This window comes from Aquila chrysaetos, chromosome 11 (genome assembly GCF_900496995.4).
Source record: "Aquila chrysaetos chrysaetos chromosome 11, bAquChr1.4, whole genome shotgun sequence".
Lineage (NCBI taxonomy): Eukaryota > Metazoa > Chordata > Aves > Accipitriformes > Accipitridae > Aquila > Aquila chrysaetos.
In genome coordinates, this window is record NC_044014.1 from 28,777,083 (window position 1) to 28,797,481 (window position 20,399).

The 20,399-nt window shown below is 41.3% G+C and overlaps 2 protein-coding genes and 1 long non-coding RNA gene across 10 annotated transcripts in view; 2 read left to right on the forward strand and 1 right to left on the reverse strand.

The window, feature by feature from the left end:
- RET (ret proto-oncogene) overlaps positions 1-4,184 on the forward strand; it is an 86,807-nt gene extending 82,623 nt beyond the window's left edge. Inside the window, exons 19-20 of the mRNA XM_030030314.2 lie at positions 604-751; positions 2,646-4,184. Coding sequence (XP_029886174.1) covers positions 604-751; positions 2,646-2,803 — 306 coding nt within the window. The 3' untranslated portion in view covers positions 2,804-4,184. The remainder of the gene's footprint in view (positions 1-603; positions 752-2,645) is intronic.
- LOC115348154 overlaps positions 1-19,139 on the reverse strand; it is a 45,609-nt gene extending 26,470 nt beyond the window's left edge. For all 5 annotated transcript variants that reach the window (XR_003925754.2, XR_003925756.2, XR_003925752.2 and 2 more), the window contains exons 1-2: positions 18,956-19,139; positions 18,266-18,351 (exon numbers count right to left, since the gene is read on the reverse strand). This is a non-coding gene — a long non-coding RNA (uncharacterized LOC115348154). The remainder of the gene's footprint in view (positions 1-18,265; positions 18,352-18,955) is intronic.
- Positions 19,140-19,208: 69 nt separating this feature from the next.
- The window catches only part of CSGALNACT2 (chondroitin sulfate N-acetylgalactosaminyltransferase 2), a 36,562-nt gene continuing 35,371 nt past the window's right edge, over positions 19,209-20,399 (forward strand). For 2 of the 4 annotated variants that reach the window (XM_041127170.1, XM_041127171.1), the window contains exon 1: positions 19,382-19,504. The gene's annotated coding sequence lies outside the window, so the exon portion shown is untranslated. Of the gene's footprint in view, positions 19,313-19,381; positions 19,505-20,399 lie in introns of those variants that run through there. The other 2 variants (XM_030030732.1, XM_030030734.2) reach the window with 2 other exon arrangements.

A 20,399-nucleotide genomic window follows, 5' to 3' on the forward strand; every position in this document is an offset into this window, starting at 1 on the left:
TTTGAAGGGAAAAAGTATATTTTAGATAGTTGAAAATGCTTCACATTTGGTTTTTTGCATCAAAGCAATTCAGCAGCATAGATGAAAACCTATGAATTCTTATGGTTGACCTAAATATTTAGTTTTAGAACAGCAGCAGCAAAAGCTTTACTTGGCAATATTTACACAACTAATTTTATACATAATTATGTAATAGCTTTTGTAAAATGATTAGAAGATCTGAGTACCTTCTCGTTTAAGCGCGCATAGGTATCTCTCTATATATATTGCAGGCGTACATGTATCGGGCATAACAGTAACTGAAGGTCGAACGAACCAGCTAGCACAGCCCTTTAACTTCTTGGTTATTTTACTGAATTAAGTAAGGGAAGTATTAATATGTCTCTAGCATGTCTAGTGTTCTGGCAAATCAGATACTTCCAGAGATGCTATGGTTGCAGAAAGGGAGACCCTATGCGGGTGCCAGAGGTACTATCAAAAGACAAATGCAGTGGGGTCTGTAGCTACTCGTTTTAAAGAAACCAGATGCACATCTAGCCTTTATACCCAAGCAGGAACACTGCCACATACGTTAACCCAGCTTTTTCTGTGTTCACTTCTTAGGACTACTTAGATCTTGCGGCTTCCACACCTTCTGATTCCTTACTTTATGATGATGGGCTCTCAGAAGAGGAGACACCACTCGTGGACTGTAATAATGCTCCCCTCCCTCGAACCCTCCCTTCCACATGGATTGAAAACAAACTCTATGGTAGAATTTCACATGCATTTACTAGATTCTAGCAACACAAAAAAAATGATTTTTCTTCTGCACTGTTCTCAGACTCTGTAACCCCATTACAGTGTTTCTTGTCTGAATGAAGCCAATCAAAATTTGCTTGGAAGCTTCTTTTGGGTTTTTTTGTTTGTTTGTTTGTTTTTTCTTTTGGTAAATGTCAAAGTTTGCATCAGGATCATCCTTTAGTCATTTTGCAGCGGTGTTTAAAATAAACATTTTTAAAAGGATGTGAAAATAAGTAAAATGACTAGATATCATACAGTAAAAGAAAAAAAGATCAGGGAAGTATTCTCAGGGGAAATATAAAATGCTAATGAGTATCTAATTCAACTATCCTGTTGGGGGAGGCTAGGAACATTTAAAGTATGTTAGATTCTGCACCTCTAATTTAAGCAATAGACTTTTTTTCTTTTCCAATGCTGTTTTTTGCCATAGCTCAACGATAGCACCCATCTGCAACATTTTTCGTTTTATCAATATGGATTTCTAAATTTCAGCTGCTGTTAATGCATTCTGGATCCATAAGCTGAAATGTCTATTTAATGTATCATAGAATGAAACCAGAGTATTATATACAGAAGGTAGAAATACTGTATATAAGTATTATATACAGACTAAATCAACATGTAAAGTCCTTTGAAAATTGAATTAATGGTGGGCATTTTGAAAATACACTCAGCTGTTTTCACGTCCTTTGATTTATTATGAAAATGTCAGTACTAAACCTTGATTGAATGATGTAGCAAGTGTTTTTAAAAAGAACATATGCTTTCATATTGTGATGGTGAGATGGACAGTAAAAATGGTTCTTGCCAAAACTCCTACATTTTGTCTCCTGATTAAATATTCTACATGTTTTTAGATATTTACTAACATCACGGATTTTTTTTTCATTCTTCAAGCAGTATGACTTTTGAAAAGTTGGATCTTTTAGCTTAGAAGTTGCCATTAATACATGGCTTTGGGTCTATTTTTGATCTATACCCTAGCTATAATTTTCTTTAATAGGTTCCCCCAACTCACGTTCACTTTGTGGCACTTAGTGGCCAGATTGTTAAAAGAATGCAGTAACAGAAAAAGTTGCCACTGAGGTTGATGGCAGATGCCGAATGCTTAATAAGCAACAAAATCAGATTTCTGTTTTTGAAAATCTTGGCCCTGGTATGGTTCTCTGCTTGTACAGCTGGATCAACATGGTGCTAAGCACTCTGCTTCCATTTTGATCACTTGTGCCTAAACTGAGAAGCAGTTACTGGACTCAATGCAAATAATTACATGCCTGAAATACATGTTTAAATGCGGAATCAAGACAGGAGTGCTCAGGATACTCAGTTGTGCTCCTGGGATTTCCTAAAATTAAGCAGGGGATCCCTGGTGAGGGTGTGAGAGTGTCCCCAAAACCTCACTGAAGCCAACGGAAAGGCGCCCATTTAAGTAAATGGAAATACTCTCAGTCATTGGAATGGACTTTGGATCCTGTCCCAAATAGGTTTATTAATTCTTGGAGCACTTCCTGTACAGCAAGAACTTCCTCTTGCAAAGCAATATATTGCTATATGATTGTTAAAAAAGAAAATTATGGAAAGTTGGAGGCTCATCAGAAGAAAAATTATTAGCTTTTTATTATGCACATGTGCGTGCGTGCACATAATTTTTTATCAAGTAAGCACTTTATTTTTTCAGGGTTTTTGCCTACATCCGAATTTGTGCTTCAGGGATTTTGAAACATCATTTATATGAATTGATTTGGGACAAAATCCAGTGGACTGGCTTAAAATATTGAAGGGAGTTTTGCCAAGGGCCTTACTGTCTGCACATGAAGTTATGGTTCTTCAGTGCAGAAAAAATTATCTGTTTTCATTTTTAGGCATGTCATACCCGAACTGGCCTGAGGAGAGCCCCGTTCCACTCACAAGATTCGATGGCACTAACTCTGTGTTTTCAAGATATGCAAATGATAGTGTATATGCTAACTGGATGGTTTCACACTCAGCGGCAAAATTTATGGACAAGTTTGATAGCTAAAATTTTCTTTGTGAAAGGTAATGGACTCCTGAGGGGAACAAAGATGCAAAGAATGGAAAGTCCATTGGCTCGTTCTTTGTACAATCAACAACTAACTTTTAAATTGGCAAACCCTTTTATTGGTAGTTTCTAAAGTGTGTTATTCATGCTGAAGACTATAATTGGTGATTTCCCCTTTCAGAAAACATATCGAGCTGGATAAGAGTTGTAGTTCCAGTACTTCTTTCTAGATTGCCATTTTGCATATGGTTCCATTTGGCAACTTCTTACTGCAAATGGCCTCGCACTTCATTCTTGCTGTTTTTTAGACTAACCATCCTGTGTTACAGCTTTCTTGGATGTGAAAATGTACTTGAACTGCTACTTTTATAGTGGCTGTTAGCATACGACCACTTGATCTAAGCAGGAAGCACAAACAATATATGGAAGGGAGGGGGGAAGTAGGCTCCCAAATTACTGAGTTTGCTATCAAATGAGAAGTGTTACGATGATGTTGGCACTAACGAAGCCTGTATCGTGGTTTGGAAGCAAACATTAAGTAACTCAATAGAGGACTTGAGATTCAACATTTGAAGTCTTGTAAAATGTATTGTCTGTCTTAATGAGAAGAGAGTTTGTTTTATTAGTCTTAACTTCTCTTACCTTTAGCACAACGGAGATAAATTTGATACAAGATAAGCTGTATAGACTGATGGCAATCAAGAGTGTTCATCTGACACAATTTACTTTCTATCACCTACATCTTACTAATGTTAAAAAGTACAATCTTGTACAATCATAATTCCTCTTATGAGTTCAAAATAGACAGTACAGGATTTTTAGATTGAATTCAAGTGAAGAGATTTCGGTTGCAGTCATGTTCAGTGGGTTGGAGTCCTCCTCTCAGCTCCAAATTGGATACACTGCCATGCACAGAACACTGACAATGACGTAACTCCAAAGAAACCTATTACCTTGAAAGTCATGAGTAAACAACACTTGCACAGCAAAATTGGTCTAAAACTCTACTGTTAATGAAACTATACAAGGAAAATGTCATCGGAATTTGTTAAGGTGAAATATAAAAATGTTGTGCTTACAACATTGACTTGATATTTGGGAGAACAATCAGACTGTGGGTCGTGTTCTATGTGGAAGAGTAAATGATCAGCACTAGTTTTGTCTTTATTTGTAATCTAATATGGTTAAAGATAACTTTTTGTTTGCTACAAATGTTGGGACGTAAATCCCGAGTGACTTGTTGTTAGCGTTGTGATGGTTATTCTAAATAATCCAATTCTACCAAAGCTTGCTCCTGTCACTTACAATCCAATTTAGCTGTTTTCAGATGTTGTTTTGTGTATCAACTTTATGTTTCCATTAAAGTCTGTGATTTCAGAAACAAGAGAGTCAGACTGCCAAAACCCGAACACAGATTTTCATTTTACAAAAAGTGGGATATAAAGTGCCGTGTTGGAATTCAAACTTCTTCACTGTTGGATATCATACTCGATCCTGTCCTGGTTTTGGACAAGCACTAAGCAGAGTGACTTCTTCTTTGTATAAACATTTGCCATGTTCCATAATGCTTATGTACGATAAACAGATGTAGCTATTTATACAGAAGGGGTTCAGTTGTGATATAACGGTGATCTTCAGTGGCATGACACAACTGGCAGCATGCATACTTTTAAAATAAATGGCACTGAAAATTAAGCCCATTATATGGGCTTTTTTTTCTATTTGGACATCTATGAAAAATGGAGAGAAAAATGGCACTTGTGGTAACTTTTTGCTTTGTCCAGTCCTTTTCCTATATTTGATGTCTGTAAATGGGAATTCTTTATTTGCCATGAGCAATCAAGGCATTAAGACTTTTGTGGTTGGTTGGTTTTTTTTTTATTCCTCCTTAAATTAAGAATTTCTTTTTATCAGCTATCTCAGCAAGTGTTCAGCTGGGAGATGTGAAGCACCCAGTTTCTAACCTGAAAAGCCCTGCAACAACATTGCTGTACAGTAGGTGAGTGGGATAGTAAGTGATGCTGAAATAACCAGTGGATGCAGAAAGTACTGTGTATTTTAGACTTCCAGCATGAGCCAATGTTGTTTCAACCGTTAATTCCTGTGAAAAATTTCACTAATAGTTATTGTCACCTATGTTACCGGACATAGATTCTGCATATAAAATACATACACTGTTCATAATTATAGTTGCTATACTCAGTTACCTGCATTAAGTGCAGCTTAATGAAAAATTCTTCACAAGTGTTTCATAATCCAGGTAATTTTGACTCCCCTCCTGCTCATGAATGTTGATAAGGAATAGATTATTATTTTCAAGTATTCACTCATGATTGGAAAGCTTCTTATGTCCTCTGTGTATGCTATTTTTGTAAATATTTCCCTTGAAGTGCTTCCTATTTGTTCTGTGTTGCCATTAGTCATAATGGTGACAATCTTGTTTCAGTTCCCCATTAGAGAGTACGTGTACTTCCCATGTGGGGAAAAAAGCGATACTGCAGATGATTATTTCCACTGGTGCCAGAAATACTTACGCACTTGGCTGCCCTGAGGAAAGTGAATTCGAAGGGAACAAATGACTCACCTAAATGCACAGGTTGGAGGGAATAACTTTCTAAAAAATTCTGCCAGCCTTTTCTAAATATCCACAGAGATGACATGGTTTACCTGGTCTGTGCTTTGAGTTGTGACAGATGGGGGAGAGGGTGAATCTCGTGTGTCCTTCCAGTCATTACAGCAGCACAAGGAAGTTATTGTAACATTCGTTGTTACAAACTTTTCCAGAGGTATGATACTCAGAAAATCTACTGTGAGGTTGCAGATTTTAATCTGCAGATGTTAACCTGTTTCATATAATGGAAATTTTAAAAAATCTTGTCCTGTGAATATGAGGTACATAGGATTTAAATCATGTGGTTTTATCTACAGTTTGTCATGCAAAATGTGCATTAATCTCTATGGTACACTCAACTGGACCTAAGTAAATCTCAGATACGTACAGTAAAAGCAAGTTTCTATTCCTTGATGTTTTATAATCAATCTTATATGAATAATACAAGCCTCAAAGTATATCTAAAAAGAATATTTCTACTGTAACTTTTAAAAGTTCAAAGAAATTACTTATAATTTTGAAATGCTTTGTGTCAAAACTCAGGCCACCTAAAAGCCCTCTCACTGCAGCTACAATGGTAAATTTATAAAAAAATACTAGAGATGACATTCAGCAGCACCAGCTCCTAGGTAGCACCAGGCAATGTTCCCCATAAACAAGGTGCAGATTGTCCATAGTGAGATGAATGGTTTGACTTTTTCAGCTTAAGCTATCTTTCTGAAGAAGAACCATATGATTCCCTAAAGATATATAAAAGTATATAAAATCTTAATTAGAAAACCTAAGCTGTTCAGGTCTGCTGCATCTAACTTCATATAATTTAAGCAGCCCCTCTGAAGTTAGTGGGATCATTCATGAATAAATTATTCATAAATATTTACTGGCCTAAAATCAAATATCCCAATAGTCTGCTAGCAGAAGTACAAAAGATATTATCAAAATATGGACAAAGTAGCAATAGCTCAGGTCTACTCATCCCTAGCATAATATTGTAACTTGTCTATCTAGAAGCAGTATTTGGAAGTAGGTACTAGACACTGGAAGACAGGTAAGCACAAATATATCTTTAATGTATATCTAGAAGAGACAGTGAATGAAATATTTTTCAGTATTTATCAAGTTCTTCAGTAAAGATGAGTTACTCATGTAAGCTGCGTTTCATGTTTGTTTCTCATTTCCAATTCTTTGGGACAGCAACTTGCGTCTTCCAGTTACAACAGAGATACACATACTCTTAATGCATTTTGAGAAGATGAACAGTTCCTCTCTTTTCAGGGTGTGTTTTTTGTTTTTACCTGGTTTTATAAAGGGTTGCATAGTATGTCAACACAACAAATTTCTTGCTAACAATGTATTTCTTTGAGCTGTTATGGAAGTTCATTTTGCTGGTAACGTTCTGAAATTAAGTAAAAAGGTTTTGCCTACCTAAGTACAGACAAGTACACCTCCCCTTAAGCTCATCTGAAATAATTAGCTTCTTTCTTTGGGCTAATGAGGTACATTTCATAGAAATCCAGCTTCATCTTTCATATGGATTACAGGCCAATCTGAAATGGTATGAACAATTTAAGAGCATTGCAGTTGTACTTTATATGTCAAGAAATAACTTTCCAAGTTTCTCTATTAGAAAAGAGAATGAAAGAAAAGCGTGTTCATTTCCAAGGTAGTTAAAAACATTAGTAACTTTTTAAATCAATGACAATGTAATGATTGTTGTCATTAGGTATCAGACCGAGAGTTTGATTCTATCCTTGCTGATATAAGCAAATGTGTATTAACATATAAGATAACTGGTTTAAGTGCATTTTTACCTTGCCACCAGAAAAGCTTTCCATTTAATCAGCTAAGCACAGAAGTTTGTAGAGGTTCAAACCATTACACTGATAGCAAGTAATGTGCATATTTTGAATAAATAGTGATATTTACAGTAGGTGTTTCTGCTTGGTTTGGGTTTTTTTATTGACTCCCAAATATAAAAATGGATTGGGTTTTCACAAAGCACTCAGCTTTGACCTAGGTCACCTCCCATTACGTCCCTGATAATCCTTTGCTGATTTTAATGGAGAGAAAGTATAGCCAATGGGCAAATCTTGACTCAAAATTTCAATATAAAAAGATGCTTATTTTATCACAATATCGATGTAGTGGAAAAACCACTAGTTGCATGGTTAGAATTACCGAATATGTCTGTGCATAGACACAGATTTTTAAAATGTGAGTAGTAAAACCAGTCACTGTGCCTGCCTAGTCTGTAGTTAAGGGGTAGGTGCAGTCAGCCTGGTACCTGCAGAAGTCCCCATGGGAGCTTAGGTTAGCCCAGCATTTTGCGTAAATTTCCTCTGGTGTTTACAAGATGATATACAAATAAAGCATAAAGTTAGAGACTTGAGGGGGAAAAAAAACCCTGATGTATCAGCTTCATTTTTCTCACCCTCTCTGCAAGAGATTGTTATTAACAGAAGCAGGTATTATGATTATTTCTTAACTCCAGAAATGCGTTGGCATGTCCCAAAAAAGAAATAGAAATTCCATGCTTGCTGGAAAGCATGTCCGTTGTACCAGGACTAGGTTTTTCTGTATTTCATAATCTCTAAGTGGAGGACAGAAGAGAATGTAAGCCAACACATCTAGGGCCTTAAGTTTTAGAATTATGTTTGCAAAATAGTTTATTATTGAATAGTGCAGGGACATATGATTTTAATCTTTCCTCAACACTGGTGCCAAAAGTAGTTGTGGAGTTACTACATAGCACACTAGCACTACTTCTGTTGGACAAGGAGTCAACAGATGACTGCAAGGAGCAGATGTGTGGTCTCCTCCTCTGCTACCACCCCACTATTCCCTTACTCCCCATTTGATCTGATCTGGGTAGGAACATGGATTTGCCCACAGGAGGCTTTTCCATATGCTGAAGCCTGCAGGGACAGAAGGATTTGAGATGGTGAGGAGATGGGGACCCCTTCTTCTATTCATATGCTGCAGGAAGGGGTTCCCTACCTCCTCGCTCTTGAAGCTTATGAACGGACAAGCTACTGAGTGGACAGAACTGGTGAAGATGTATGTCCTGTCTCCCGGGCACAGGGCTCGCAGGGAGGCTCGCCGGGAAGCGCAGGTCTAGTCTCACACTCATGTTCATAAACCTGCATCATAACAAAAGCAATCTGAAGTTAAAGAATGGAGGTTCACCTTAGAAGTGTAGTCCTGATCTGAACTGAGAAGGTCATGTACCTGTACTCTCTGACGTTAAGAGAGGCTTGGTACCTAATAAACATAGCGTGGTTTGTGATTGTATGTGCCCAGAGCTCCGACGTTGTTACAAAAAGAGAAAGTTACCCTTACATAGAATCATAGAATCGTTCCGGTTGGAAAAGGCCTTTAAGATCACCCTGTGGGGTTGTAGCTAACACATCTCCTCCCACAGAAAGCTGTAGCTGTTAAAACCCCTTGGCACTTCTAACACTGGGTTCTCATTGTTAAGCAATCTGTTTATATGATTTGCTTTAAATATGCAATTATCACTAGCCAAAAATGTTCAGATTTTTAATTTCAACAAATTCCCAGCAACAAAAGGAAGGTTTAGAAGTGCTAAAATAAACCTTCTGCATCTTTAGGGGCTTCAGAGTTGTGAAACAGATCCAGTCTGTGTTCAGATGCAAACGAAGCAAGTTTGGTTGGAACACATATGCATTTCCTTAAGTTTTTGCCTTATGCTGGTAGACATCTCATTTAGAACAACTCAAGAAACTTTGGACTGCCAAACTTAAATTTTTTAGCCTGTGATATAGCCACAGATTTGAGTTCTTGTAGAAACTCAGCCTAGATCTGGATATCAATCAAACATTGCAGTTTCCAGTCTGATTTTTCTGCATTCTGCAGGTCACATAAGTACTTGTTAAAGCCCTTATATAATTTTTCAGCTGTTCAGGGCTTTCCCTCCTGACATGATTGTAGTTGAAAGAGTTTGATGTGAGCACTGATTTTCATTTGCAACATGTGCTATTTTCATAGCTCCCTGCCAATGCAATTTCCTGTCTGAATTTACTATGCTTAAGAATGGAAGTATTTTAAATTTTTTAATAAAACTAAATCAAATGAGCCTGTATTATAAGCATTTGGTTTGCTAAGACTCTTGCTTGCCTATATTTAGGTAAATTTTAAGGTTATTTTGAGGAAAAAAAACCAATTCCATGTCCTCTTTTAGATTTGGTGAAGAAGTAAGCTCTAATCAATAAAACAGTAGGATATACTGATCCTACTTGTTTACCAAATTGCTACCAATAACAAGAATAGTATCCATTTATTCAAGAGTATTTCGCAAAAAAGGAAGAGATTTGGAGTAACTTCATTACAACCTTACATCTGTTGGGAAGGAAAATGTCAAAAGGGTGGGATCCCGTGTAAGTGGTGGCTGATATGACAGATGAGGAGGCTGCTCGAGAGGGCTGCTCTTGCTCCTTGAGAAAGCTGGTAAAGGGTTCCTCTTCTTTAGATGACTGAAAAGTTTGGAAGAGCATTGTAAGGACTGAGATGTGGGAAAAGCCTATGGAAATATCCAGGAGATAAATACCAGATTTATAGTGTATTTTTAAAAATGTGTATGCAGCTTCAAGAATCAGCCAGCAAGAAGCAAGCAGAGTTCACTGTTCTCCAAGACAGTTTTTGTCTGGTCAGGACTGTCGGTAATTGATTTGACAGCAGAAGACAAGAATGATTCTTTCTGCTACTGGGTATAAATAATTGAGAGAGATTTTAGCCTTGAGTCAGGAAATCATTCAAACGCTTACTTAACTGGTTTTCCTGTGCAGAGAGGCTTTCTGAGCAGTGGCCTGGTCCAGACATAGCAAATAGAAAGGCATTAAGTTTATGCTCATTTTAAAGATTTTTATTTTAAAACATGACGGTTGGAAGCTTCACCCAGTGTTGCTCTTCCAGGATCATTTGTTAAAATCAGCTGTGACAATTTGTTAAACAGTGAGCAGAAACAGATGATGTGGGTTTTTCTACAAACACTACTGAGAATATTTTAATTTATACTGAAAGATATTTTTCACCATTTTTACATGCACAAAGATAAAGTAAGCAATCAAATTAGATTGCAACAAGTTGTCATCAGAGACAACTTTTTAACCAAACAGAAATAATGTTTATTGAATCATTTTGACTTGCTTAACTGAGACTCCATTATGGTTTACTAATGTTACAAAATGTGAAATAAATGTTTTGAAATGCTAGGCCTTAAACTAGCGATTACTTATAATAGTTACCATTTCAAATGATAATCATATACTTATTAGGCAACACAGAACAGAACTATTTATTCATGGTATTAGACCTTGAAATGCAGTAATACAGATAGCACATGTTATCTTCATTGCTATAAAAGGCATCAAACATACAGTAAAGACGTTGTCATACAAGATTTGAACGTAGCTCAGGGGAGCAAAGGGAGAAGGTACAGTACTGTACCTTGCATATTGACCCTATAATCCACATTACAGCCCAAAGTGCACAAAAATATCACATCCCCCTCAGCAGTTGGGCAGCACCTCCTCATGTGTCACAGGTAAACAAGAGTCCCTAGTTAATCTGCATACTGGAGTTAGGCTTATAAATAAAGATTAGAGCTTTTATCCTACTCGCTTATTCCGCACAGTCCCCCGGTGGCTCCCCGTCCCCCGTGCGAGGTTCGCTGTGCCCCGGGCTCCCTCCGCAGCAGGCAGGTCGCTGCTGGCCTGGGAAGCTGGGCAGAAAGTTGTGCCGGGCAGCTGCTGGCCGTTGCCCATCCCAGGGAAGGGATGCCCAAGGACCCCTTCCTTTCGGCACCACCTCATCTTCCCAGAACCCCAGCCCCGCTGGGTTTTCCCCGCCTAAATAGCCTACGTGCAGAAGCACAAGCAAGCACCGGCCTAATCGCCAGTTCTGCCCCGCGTCTCGTTATCAGCTGGAAGATTCGGGACATGCTGCTTGCGTTTAGCCCAGGTCTTGCCAAACCTTACAGCCAGCCTGTACCAGTTGCAGCCATCAAGAAGCAGGCTTGTGACTGAGACCAAAACTGTAGACATTTGCCCCACACAAACATACACAAAATAACCAGCAGCCTGTTAGCAGTCACAGGTTAAGCTATTTTTTTCACCTGCTATATGCGGCCAAATTTTATAAACCATTCTCCATTTGTAATGAACAGCCTCACGTTTTGAGTACGCTTCAGTAACTTTACTGCAGCCTGCACGCAATGTCTAACGTGCTTGCATTGCAGAAACAGTAAATTTTAAAAACTGTTTATCTCTGTCCTTATCCTGTCATCGATACGATTTGTTTTTTTAAAATAGTACAAATCGTTGCTTGTCTAGCACAGTCGAACTGGTAACTGACATTCTTGAAATCTAAAGAGAGAAAAAAAAAATTGAATAGAAATGTCATAACCGTTCAACTCGTTCTAGTAAATACTTCTGAACCTGATATTCCTTAATTTAAATGGGGCGCAGGCTGCCAGATCAGGTCTTTGTCATTCTAGTTCTAAAAATAGGAGCAGGAAAGGAGAAGCAGGAACAAATTTTCCTTGCTCTTGAGAAGTGGGAACAAATGCAAGTGAATTTCAAAGCGTCTTGCTATTCAGCTGTCCTATGATTGCATTTCTAATGTAAAACCTTGCTTTGAATTAATTTGATTTGGAGATCTATTTTACTGACAGATGTGAGCCATTCTAAGATTCTTGTTAGCAAAGCTTTTTCTTAACAAAGATAAAACAATTGTTACAAGTCAAAAATTAAAGAGGAGCTTGTGAGACCACTACTAAAGTAGTGCAGTGACACTTGATCCTGACTTTGCAAATCAGTTCATCTTTACCAATTGGTTTTATAATGATAATAGTGAAACCTCAACAGTGTGCTTTAACATGTTTCTCAAAATCAGCCACTGTTTTTATGCACCACAGGAACAGATGCCGATTTCCATGAAAAATCTAAACACAGTGTTTTCAACTGCTCAGTTGAGGTATGGTATTTTTTTCTGGTTGTCTGTTGATACTCTCTGGTACCCTGGAGGGGTCCCTCTTGACGAGGGAACAGCATACGTACCATCTTCCTTTAGCCCTTTCTTCAGACTATTTCAACACTGCAAGAATTTTTCAGTCCTTGATAGTAAAGTACTACTAATAAAATCAAAGTCATAATGTGATTATTTCCATGTCATTTTATGGGAGGAATAGTTTACAAATATGGAAAATGTTGCACTTAAAAACATTTTAATGATGTTTATGCAACAACGAGTGGTACCAGAAAAAAGAGAAACAAACCTAACTTACTTTATGAACCAACTGACTGGAGTTTGGACTCAAAGGGAAGGTAACATTTTGGGAGCAGTTAGAGACAGGTGTGTAGCTAATACTGTGTGCTGGTTTTGGCTGGGATAGAGTTAATTTTCTTCATAGTAGCTGCTATGGGGCTATGCCTTGGATTTGTGCTGGAAACAGTGTTGATAACACAGAGGTGTTTCAGTTACTGCTGAGTAACTGAAGAGCCAAGGCCTTTTCTGCTCCTCACCCCACCCCACCAGCGAGCAGGCTGGGGGGGGCACAAGGATTTGGGAGGGGACACAGCTGGGACAGCCGAACCCAACTGACCAGAGGGATGTTCCAGACCGTATGACGTCACGCTCAGCATATAAAGCTGGGGGAAGAAGGAGGAAGGGGGGCACGTTGGGAGTGATGGTGTTTGTCTTCCCAAGTAACTGTTACATGTGACGGAGCCCTGCTTTCCTGGAGATGGCTGAACACCTGCCTGTCGATGGGAAGCGGTGAATTAACTCCTTGGTTTGGTTTGCTTGTGTGTGCAGCTTTTGCTTTACCTATTAAAACGTCTTTATCTCAACCCATCAGTTTTCTCACTTTTACCCTTCCTATTCTCTCCCCCATCCCACCGGGGGGGAAGCGAGTGAGCAGCCGTGTGGTGCTTAGTTGCCAGCTGGGGTTAAACCACAACACACTGGCAGAAAAAAACCCCAATAGTGGATTGGAGTAGATAGATATTGCCAAAAATGGGCCAGCACAGTACTGACAACGAACACGAGAAGTTTCTTTGTCTCTGGTCCTGTCTATTGTACAAAGAAATGAACACCAGCTTTCTACTGTTTACTAATCTGTCAGCATGGATGATCATCTCTGTATTGTACCTCCTTACAGCTTTGTCTTTATTTTGTGTGGAAGGTGGTGGTGGTTTTTTTGACTTCTGGACAGGCCCAGTGGGTACAACAGATTATGCAGTAAGGCATATTAAATACTGATATACTGAATATTTTGTATAAAACATCTCAGATTGAGGAAGCCCAAATATTTCCCTCTATAAAGATACTGTATTTAATGTAGATAATTATCTGAATAACTTGAGATTTGGTGCATGAGGTTTTCAAGTACAAAAGGAACCCAACCAGATAACCAACCAAAAGACCTTGATAATTTATACTGTTATCTTCTCAGTCAAGGAGCGCTCATGAAAGATTGACTGGCTTAAATCTCACATATAGAATGATCTAGCTTATTTCTCTTTCTGCATCCTAGACAGTGAAATCTCAGTTTAAAAAGTAATTTAGTAGGATTGATTTTAAATATATTACTTTATAGTTTTAACAGGTTACTGTTCTGCAATACTGGAGAAGGAAAAAAAAGGAATGTGTAATTTTTGGTATGTTTTGCATAATATTCAGTCCTCTAGTCAAAGTCCTCCTAATTTGTTTTCCATTCTAGGTACAGAATACGGCTGCTTGGACTTTGTTTCAGAGCTGCTTTATTGCCAATGCATTTGTGACAGAATTGTCTTCTCTTTTTAGAAAAATGCGTAAAGCACTTCCTGGTGTTATTACACGGAAGCTATATAGTAAAAGTGTCTTGGAATAGTCAGAAATAAATCAATATAGAATTCCAATGCTACATACGTGGATTACTTTCCAGACGTCTTGTTACTGGTTAGTCTGGTGTGATACCCCGGTGCAGTTGCAAGTGAGCGGTGAAGCTCTGGGCATACGACCCATTGTGCCTGCCAGAAAAAATAAGGCCATGTGGCCAGGAAAAATGATCAGCTACCACTGCAGAATATTGCCTGCTGCTCTTGGGTGGAGCAGGCAGCAGAGCCCGGGCACCTAATGCAGCTCCCTGCAATTCGCCTTCTGTGCATTCCTGTTTCTCTGCAGCACAAACTAAAGTGACGCCGTACTTCTTGTACAGTAATGTTTCTGGGATCTGTTTGATACCATCAAAGAGCTCAGCAAACACTTGTTGCTAACACTGACTATATATTGATTTAAAAAAGAAGTTATTTTAAGAGATTATATCCGAACAATTCTGATATATCCTTCCATATGCTTTTCTAGATGCTAATACCATTGATAAACTAAATTGTCACTATTCAAAATAACAACAAGTAGACTTTAATAAGCATTTTTGACACCAGAAGAGAGCTTTTTCAGATAGTAGATAAAGTAATTAAATCTTATTTATGTTAACTTATAGCTGTGATTGTATTGATTATGTTTTCCGATAAGGAACGTCTTCTATTTTCATGAATGAGTACAAAAATTACTGACTCTGCTTTAATGTATGAAAGGACTCTATATTAATTTAAAGTTGGTTGATACAATCTGTACAGACTGTTTTCTAATGAGAATTTCTGAAAGGAAGTAATTTAGCAACTGTGATCCCAAAACAGCAGAAAAAAACAATCTATAGCAGTTCATTTCCCAAACATTATATAAATTATATGCTTCTGGGTCCAAAATGGAGTACATTATAATACCAAAGAATTAGTATTTGCTTGATACCAAACCACTACATAAATAAATGCAGCCCTTCAATATTCAAAGACATGGAGGCCAAAAGTCTAAGCACTGCGAAAATCAAAATGTTGCAACAATGCAAAATAAAGGGAACAGTAACAATAAATATAGGAAGATTGCTGCATGGTAGAGTTGCTTTGGTGTGCTGGTACGAAGTAAGTTTACATATGCGCTGTCTCTCCCAAACCTATCACAAGTCAAGAGATGACTTCAGCCTCTAAAGCAGTGAAGTAAAGCATCCAGACCTTCCAAGCACCTGTAATACTCATCGCAGATGCCCAATGATAATGATAAGACAGTAATGGTGCCCTTTTTACTTTGGGAGGTACACATAAAGCGAGCCCTAGGTTAGCCTTTCAGTGACCTGGCTGATGCTCACACTATAGCGTCGGTAACAGAGCCTGAGGTAGAGGTTACTATTCCCCAAGCCAGACATAAGTTAATTCTACTGTAACCTCTCCTATGACCCCTTATTTCATAGCCCATAGCAACAAGATGTGTTTGGATAGGATCAGCGACAAAGGGTTATGTAATATAATTTGGAATAAAGACTCAAAATGAGGATTTTAAGGGAAGAAAATATAAATCAAGATGATTAATATAATGTAGGATGATTTATTTCAGGCTATTAAAAATTCTTTATACTTTTGGTTGCGTTGTTCAGTATCTGTAAATAATTTGCAAGCATTAAAACAAGGATAAAGAAAGTGCCTTCACATGGGATTGTGTTGGAATTGTGCCATCAGTAAGGCTGAGCTGTGGTATTTGACAAAAAGCCCTGTGTCAAGGCAAACTAATGACTATTGTTTGGCAATTAAAGCTCTGAATTTTCAGGCAAAATAACAGACCATTTTTCTTCATACATACACATCTCTTTTCGGCTCGAGAGGATAAGAGAACAAAAATAACCACTGTTGAAGGATTGCTTTTCTTCCTTTTCTCCTTTAGTCTCATTTACATTACTCCTTTACTTCAGCATCATGTTCTCAGATGAGCTCCTCTCTCTTTTTTTGTATTGTTTCTTCCCCTCCAGCCCACACATATGCTTTAAAAAAAAAAAAAAAGGCAAGAAAAAAAAAGAAAATAAAAAAACCAAAAACCACTAGAGGCTGGAGCTAATGCTGTTCTGGAAAACTCTTCTTTTTGAATCAGCTATTGCCAGCCACTTCCTTTCCCCTAACTGTACCAATTTAAGAATACTGTTTACCAAAGTTTAGCAAAACATTTTTAAAGTCTGTCTCTACATCTCTAAAATAATCATCCTATCACATTATTTTAATACAATTCAAAGCTGCGTCACATATATATATATACACACCTATAGCTTTCAGATGCTAGGAGGTCTGCAAATACCTAAGGAGAATCCCCAGGCTGAAATGAATTGTGTCTTAAAACACAGACATTTGCTAAATGTTTTATTGCCTGCTTTATTCACAAACAAACCAGGAATTCCTCTGCAGGCCTGTAAGACTAACACCAAATAGTGTTTGCTATACAGCAAATAGTGCTGTAACATCTGTCAGCATAAATATAGGTCTGAGTTATGAAGGAATGTCTAATCTTGGACTAGCTCATTCTGTTAGAATAGTCAGGAAGTTATACACAACATCACTGCGAAAACATCATTTTTCCTGTCGTGGTAGACCTCTTATACAGAGATGACTATGAATACCCAAGTTGTTATTACCAGAGTTTAAGAAACCCATTCTTCCTTCCTTCTTTCAATCTGAAAAAAATAAAATAGTATTTCTGGAAGTGAAGGAACTCTGATAAATAGAGGAAACCAGCACTTAAAAGGAGAAGAAAAAATATTCTGTGTACAATCTCCTGTAATGCACTGTAGAGATCTCCCCACATAGTGGCAACTAGCTCTCATGCAGGAAAGCGGTACCTGGGAAGCCTGAAGGACACTATTCAGAGTCTGGTTGCTCTCTGTAGACCAACCAGTGGGTGATGCAGGGTTGTCAGAGTTTGTTTGAGATCTACGTTGTAGCATTACTTAATGAAATCAGTAATTTCAGTTTTTTCCATCCTGTTATCTTCTTGTACTTCCAAATAATATTATGTCTACAGAACACTGCGGTCTCCAGTATCAGTAAACTAACACTGGTGTCTGGTAAACTCGTACCCATTTACCGCAACCCAGAAGACAAGCAGGAGCTGAGGGGTACTCAACAGTCATCTGGAATACACAACACTGAAACTTTGCACGATGTCAGGTTTAAAACAGTAGTGTATTTACATACTGTTTAAAAAAAAGGAATGAACCCATGTTTACCTAGTTTCAGGAGTGCATACGTGAAAATCTAAAACCTTATGATAACTCTTTTCTCCATGATCCTTTTCATATATGTATTTTGATGGATACCCAACTTTGATGATCCAGCCTCATGACAAGCTTCAAACGATAGGAAAGGGCCCGCACGAACAGCTGGTCACACCAGCCAAATGTGCTTTCCCTATTAATGGACCAGAGCAGTGAAGTGGAGCGTGACAGCAAAGAGTAGTAAGAGGGTTCCCAGTCCATATGGAAAAACCCTATCTATTTAAAATCACCGTTTTATTTAAGGTATTCCCTGGAAAGATCTTTGTTGTCCAACTCCTTGAGATCGAGACTGAACAGGCCAGGTCTGTGGACACCCAGCCCCCTCCTGGGCTGTGTGGTATAGCTGTTTATGAACGAACGGGTTTCCGTCTGCCTGAAGACAAAGGGCTGCTCTGTGCTAAATGGGGTGCAGACCTCAACAGAGCAACAGCGTGACAGAGGAGGCAACCTCTGGTGCTGAGACCAGCGGGGGCTCCACTCTGGAAAGCACTCAGTGCCTACCTCTCAGGCAGGTGAGCAGTCACAGGCAAACCAGCAGAGTGATGTCAAGTGAGGGGTGCAGGTCTTTACAGAATAAGCCTTTACTTGCTTTTGAGTGTGTTTGACTCTTTTTGATGAGCGGGGCCGGTCGCATTTGACATACAGTTATGAAAGAACTCACTACTACCTTACCCGTTTCCTGAACTGTTCTTGGCCTTACCCTTTTGAGCTGTTAGAGGCCGCCCTTCACGCAGATGGCTGAAAAGGGCACAAGACCCTAAGCCTGGCTTCCTTTCAAGTCAAGCCCTGCAGAAAAATAATAGTAAGAAGAAAAATATAATGAAACGTTCTCCTGGAAATACAGAACCGTAAATAGATGTTTGGGCAAGTAGAAAACAACGGTCAGTAAATTCCGCTTGTCGTAGACCCTGCGCCTGCAGCATAAAGGCCACATCGCAATTCCGCGGTTTTGCTAACGTTTGAAAAACCGGCACGGCCGTGCTGCTGCCGGACCTCCCTTCACGTCCGCAGCCGGCGCAGCGGCAGCGCCTGCCGTCCCTACTTAGGAGCCTCTCCTGCTGAGAGGAGCCCAAGCCCGCCGTGCCACAGGGTGACCGGCACCGTCCGCGCCGGGCAGCTGTGCGAGGCAGAGCCTGCCAGGTCCGAGGGCGCACGGAGCGAGCGCGGCCCTCGGCGGCGGCCTTACGCGCGGCGGCCGTTCCCGTCACGGGGCCGCCGAGCGCCCCGCGGGTCAGCGCCCGCGGCCGGGCCTCCGACGCGCCCTTCGTCCCGCCGGGGCCGAGGCGATCCGCCGGGGCCCGGGCGCCTCACGCGTGGCCTAGCGCGCCGCGGTGAGAGGCGGGCCGGCCCAGGGACGCGCTCCTCGCGGGATCCGCCCGTCGCTTATTACCGGTCGCCCGCGGGGCTGCGTGTCACGCTCCTAACGGGAGCTCTCAGCCTCGGGATGCGCGGGGGACGGGGCGCGGGGCGGACGGCAGGCCGCCGCTCCCGCCGCGCTAGCGGCCGCTGGGCAGCGGCCCCGCCGCCCCCACCCCCGCTTCCCCTCCGCCGGCAGCCGGGGGCCGCCGCCACGTGCGGGGGGGTGGGGGGGAGGCGCTCCCCCAGCGCGGCGGCGGCCGGTGCCGCCCCGGAGGCGGTCGGGGGCGGCCGCTGCCGTCCCCTTTAAGGGCCGCGGCGGAGGCGCCCCGCCCGCCCGTTTCCTAGCGCACAGGAAGTGGGGCCGCGGCTCCGCGGCGGGGCCCGCGCGGTGAGTACGGCGCCCCGCGCCCCTCCCGCGCGTGTCCGTCCCCGCGCCGCCCTCCCCGGCCCGCTGCGCTCGCCGCCCGGCTCCTCGGTCCCTCACCTGCCCGCCGGCCTCCGCCCGCCGAGGGGGCTGGCCCGCGGCCGCCTCCCCTGCCGCCGGGGGAAGGTGCCGAGCGGCGCCGCGGGAGCCCGGCGGGTAAGCGGCACCGCGGCCGGGCCGTGCCCGTCCCCCGGCCGGCAGCGGGTCGGGCGGCGCGGAGCGTGTGGCGGGGGCTGAGGCGGGGGCTGCGGGGAGAGGGGGGCTGCGCCCGCCCGGCTCTGGGGGAGGCAGCGGTGCCCGGGGGGCGACGAGCCGGCCTCTCTCGCCGGGGCTGCTCCGGGCCGGCCTCGTGGCGGGGGCCTTGCAAACCTAATCGGGTTTTTATCCTGGCGCTGCCCCAACAGTAAATTTCATCTCTCTTCCTCCTCGCGGCTGCGCTTCCATTGTGCGAAGTAGCCCGGAATGTGCCGGAGAGCGCGGTTTTGGGGATGCGCCCGTCTGGAGACGGGGTGGGAAATGCCGCGAGGTCGAACCCCTCCGCGGAAAGCATCGCTGCTGATCGCCCTCATCTCGCTGCAGCCGGGCGTGATTGGTGATAGCGCAAAGCCGGAGCGGTCGTAATGTCACCTCCCTGCTCCATCCAGTGCGTGGGCCGCTTGGGGTTTGCATTTAACTTGCTCAAACTGCTAGAAGCACCGACTCTTTCCATCAACGCCCCCCCTACCCCTCCCCCCGCAGAATAGAGGAAAGGGTGGTTAAGAGGGCACATAATTATTTTTAGTGGGATATTTAGACTTGTTTAACTATGGTTTACACCTCCTGCTTTTTGTCAGTCAGGTCCTTGCTCAGTAGTTCTGTGCTCTTGTAAACTGTGAAAGTTGGAACCTTTTGATACTGAACATCAAAAATAAAATGGTATCGTTGTTACCAGTCTATTAATCCTGAAACTAACTCACTTCTAGGAGGAATCCTAAAGCAGAAACGGGGGTTGCAGTTTGCAAGACAGTTTTTAAAGCTGAGTATACAAAAAGTTAAACTTGATACTAGGTGT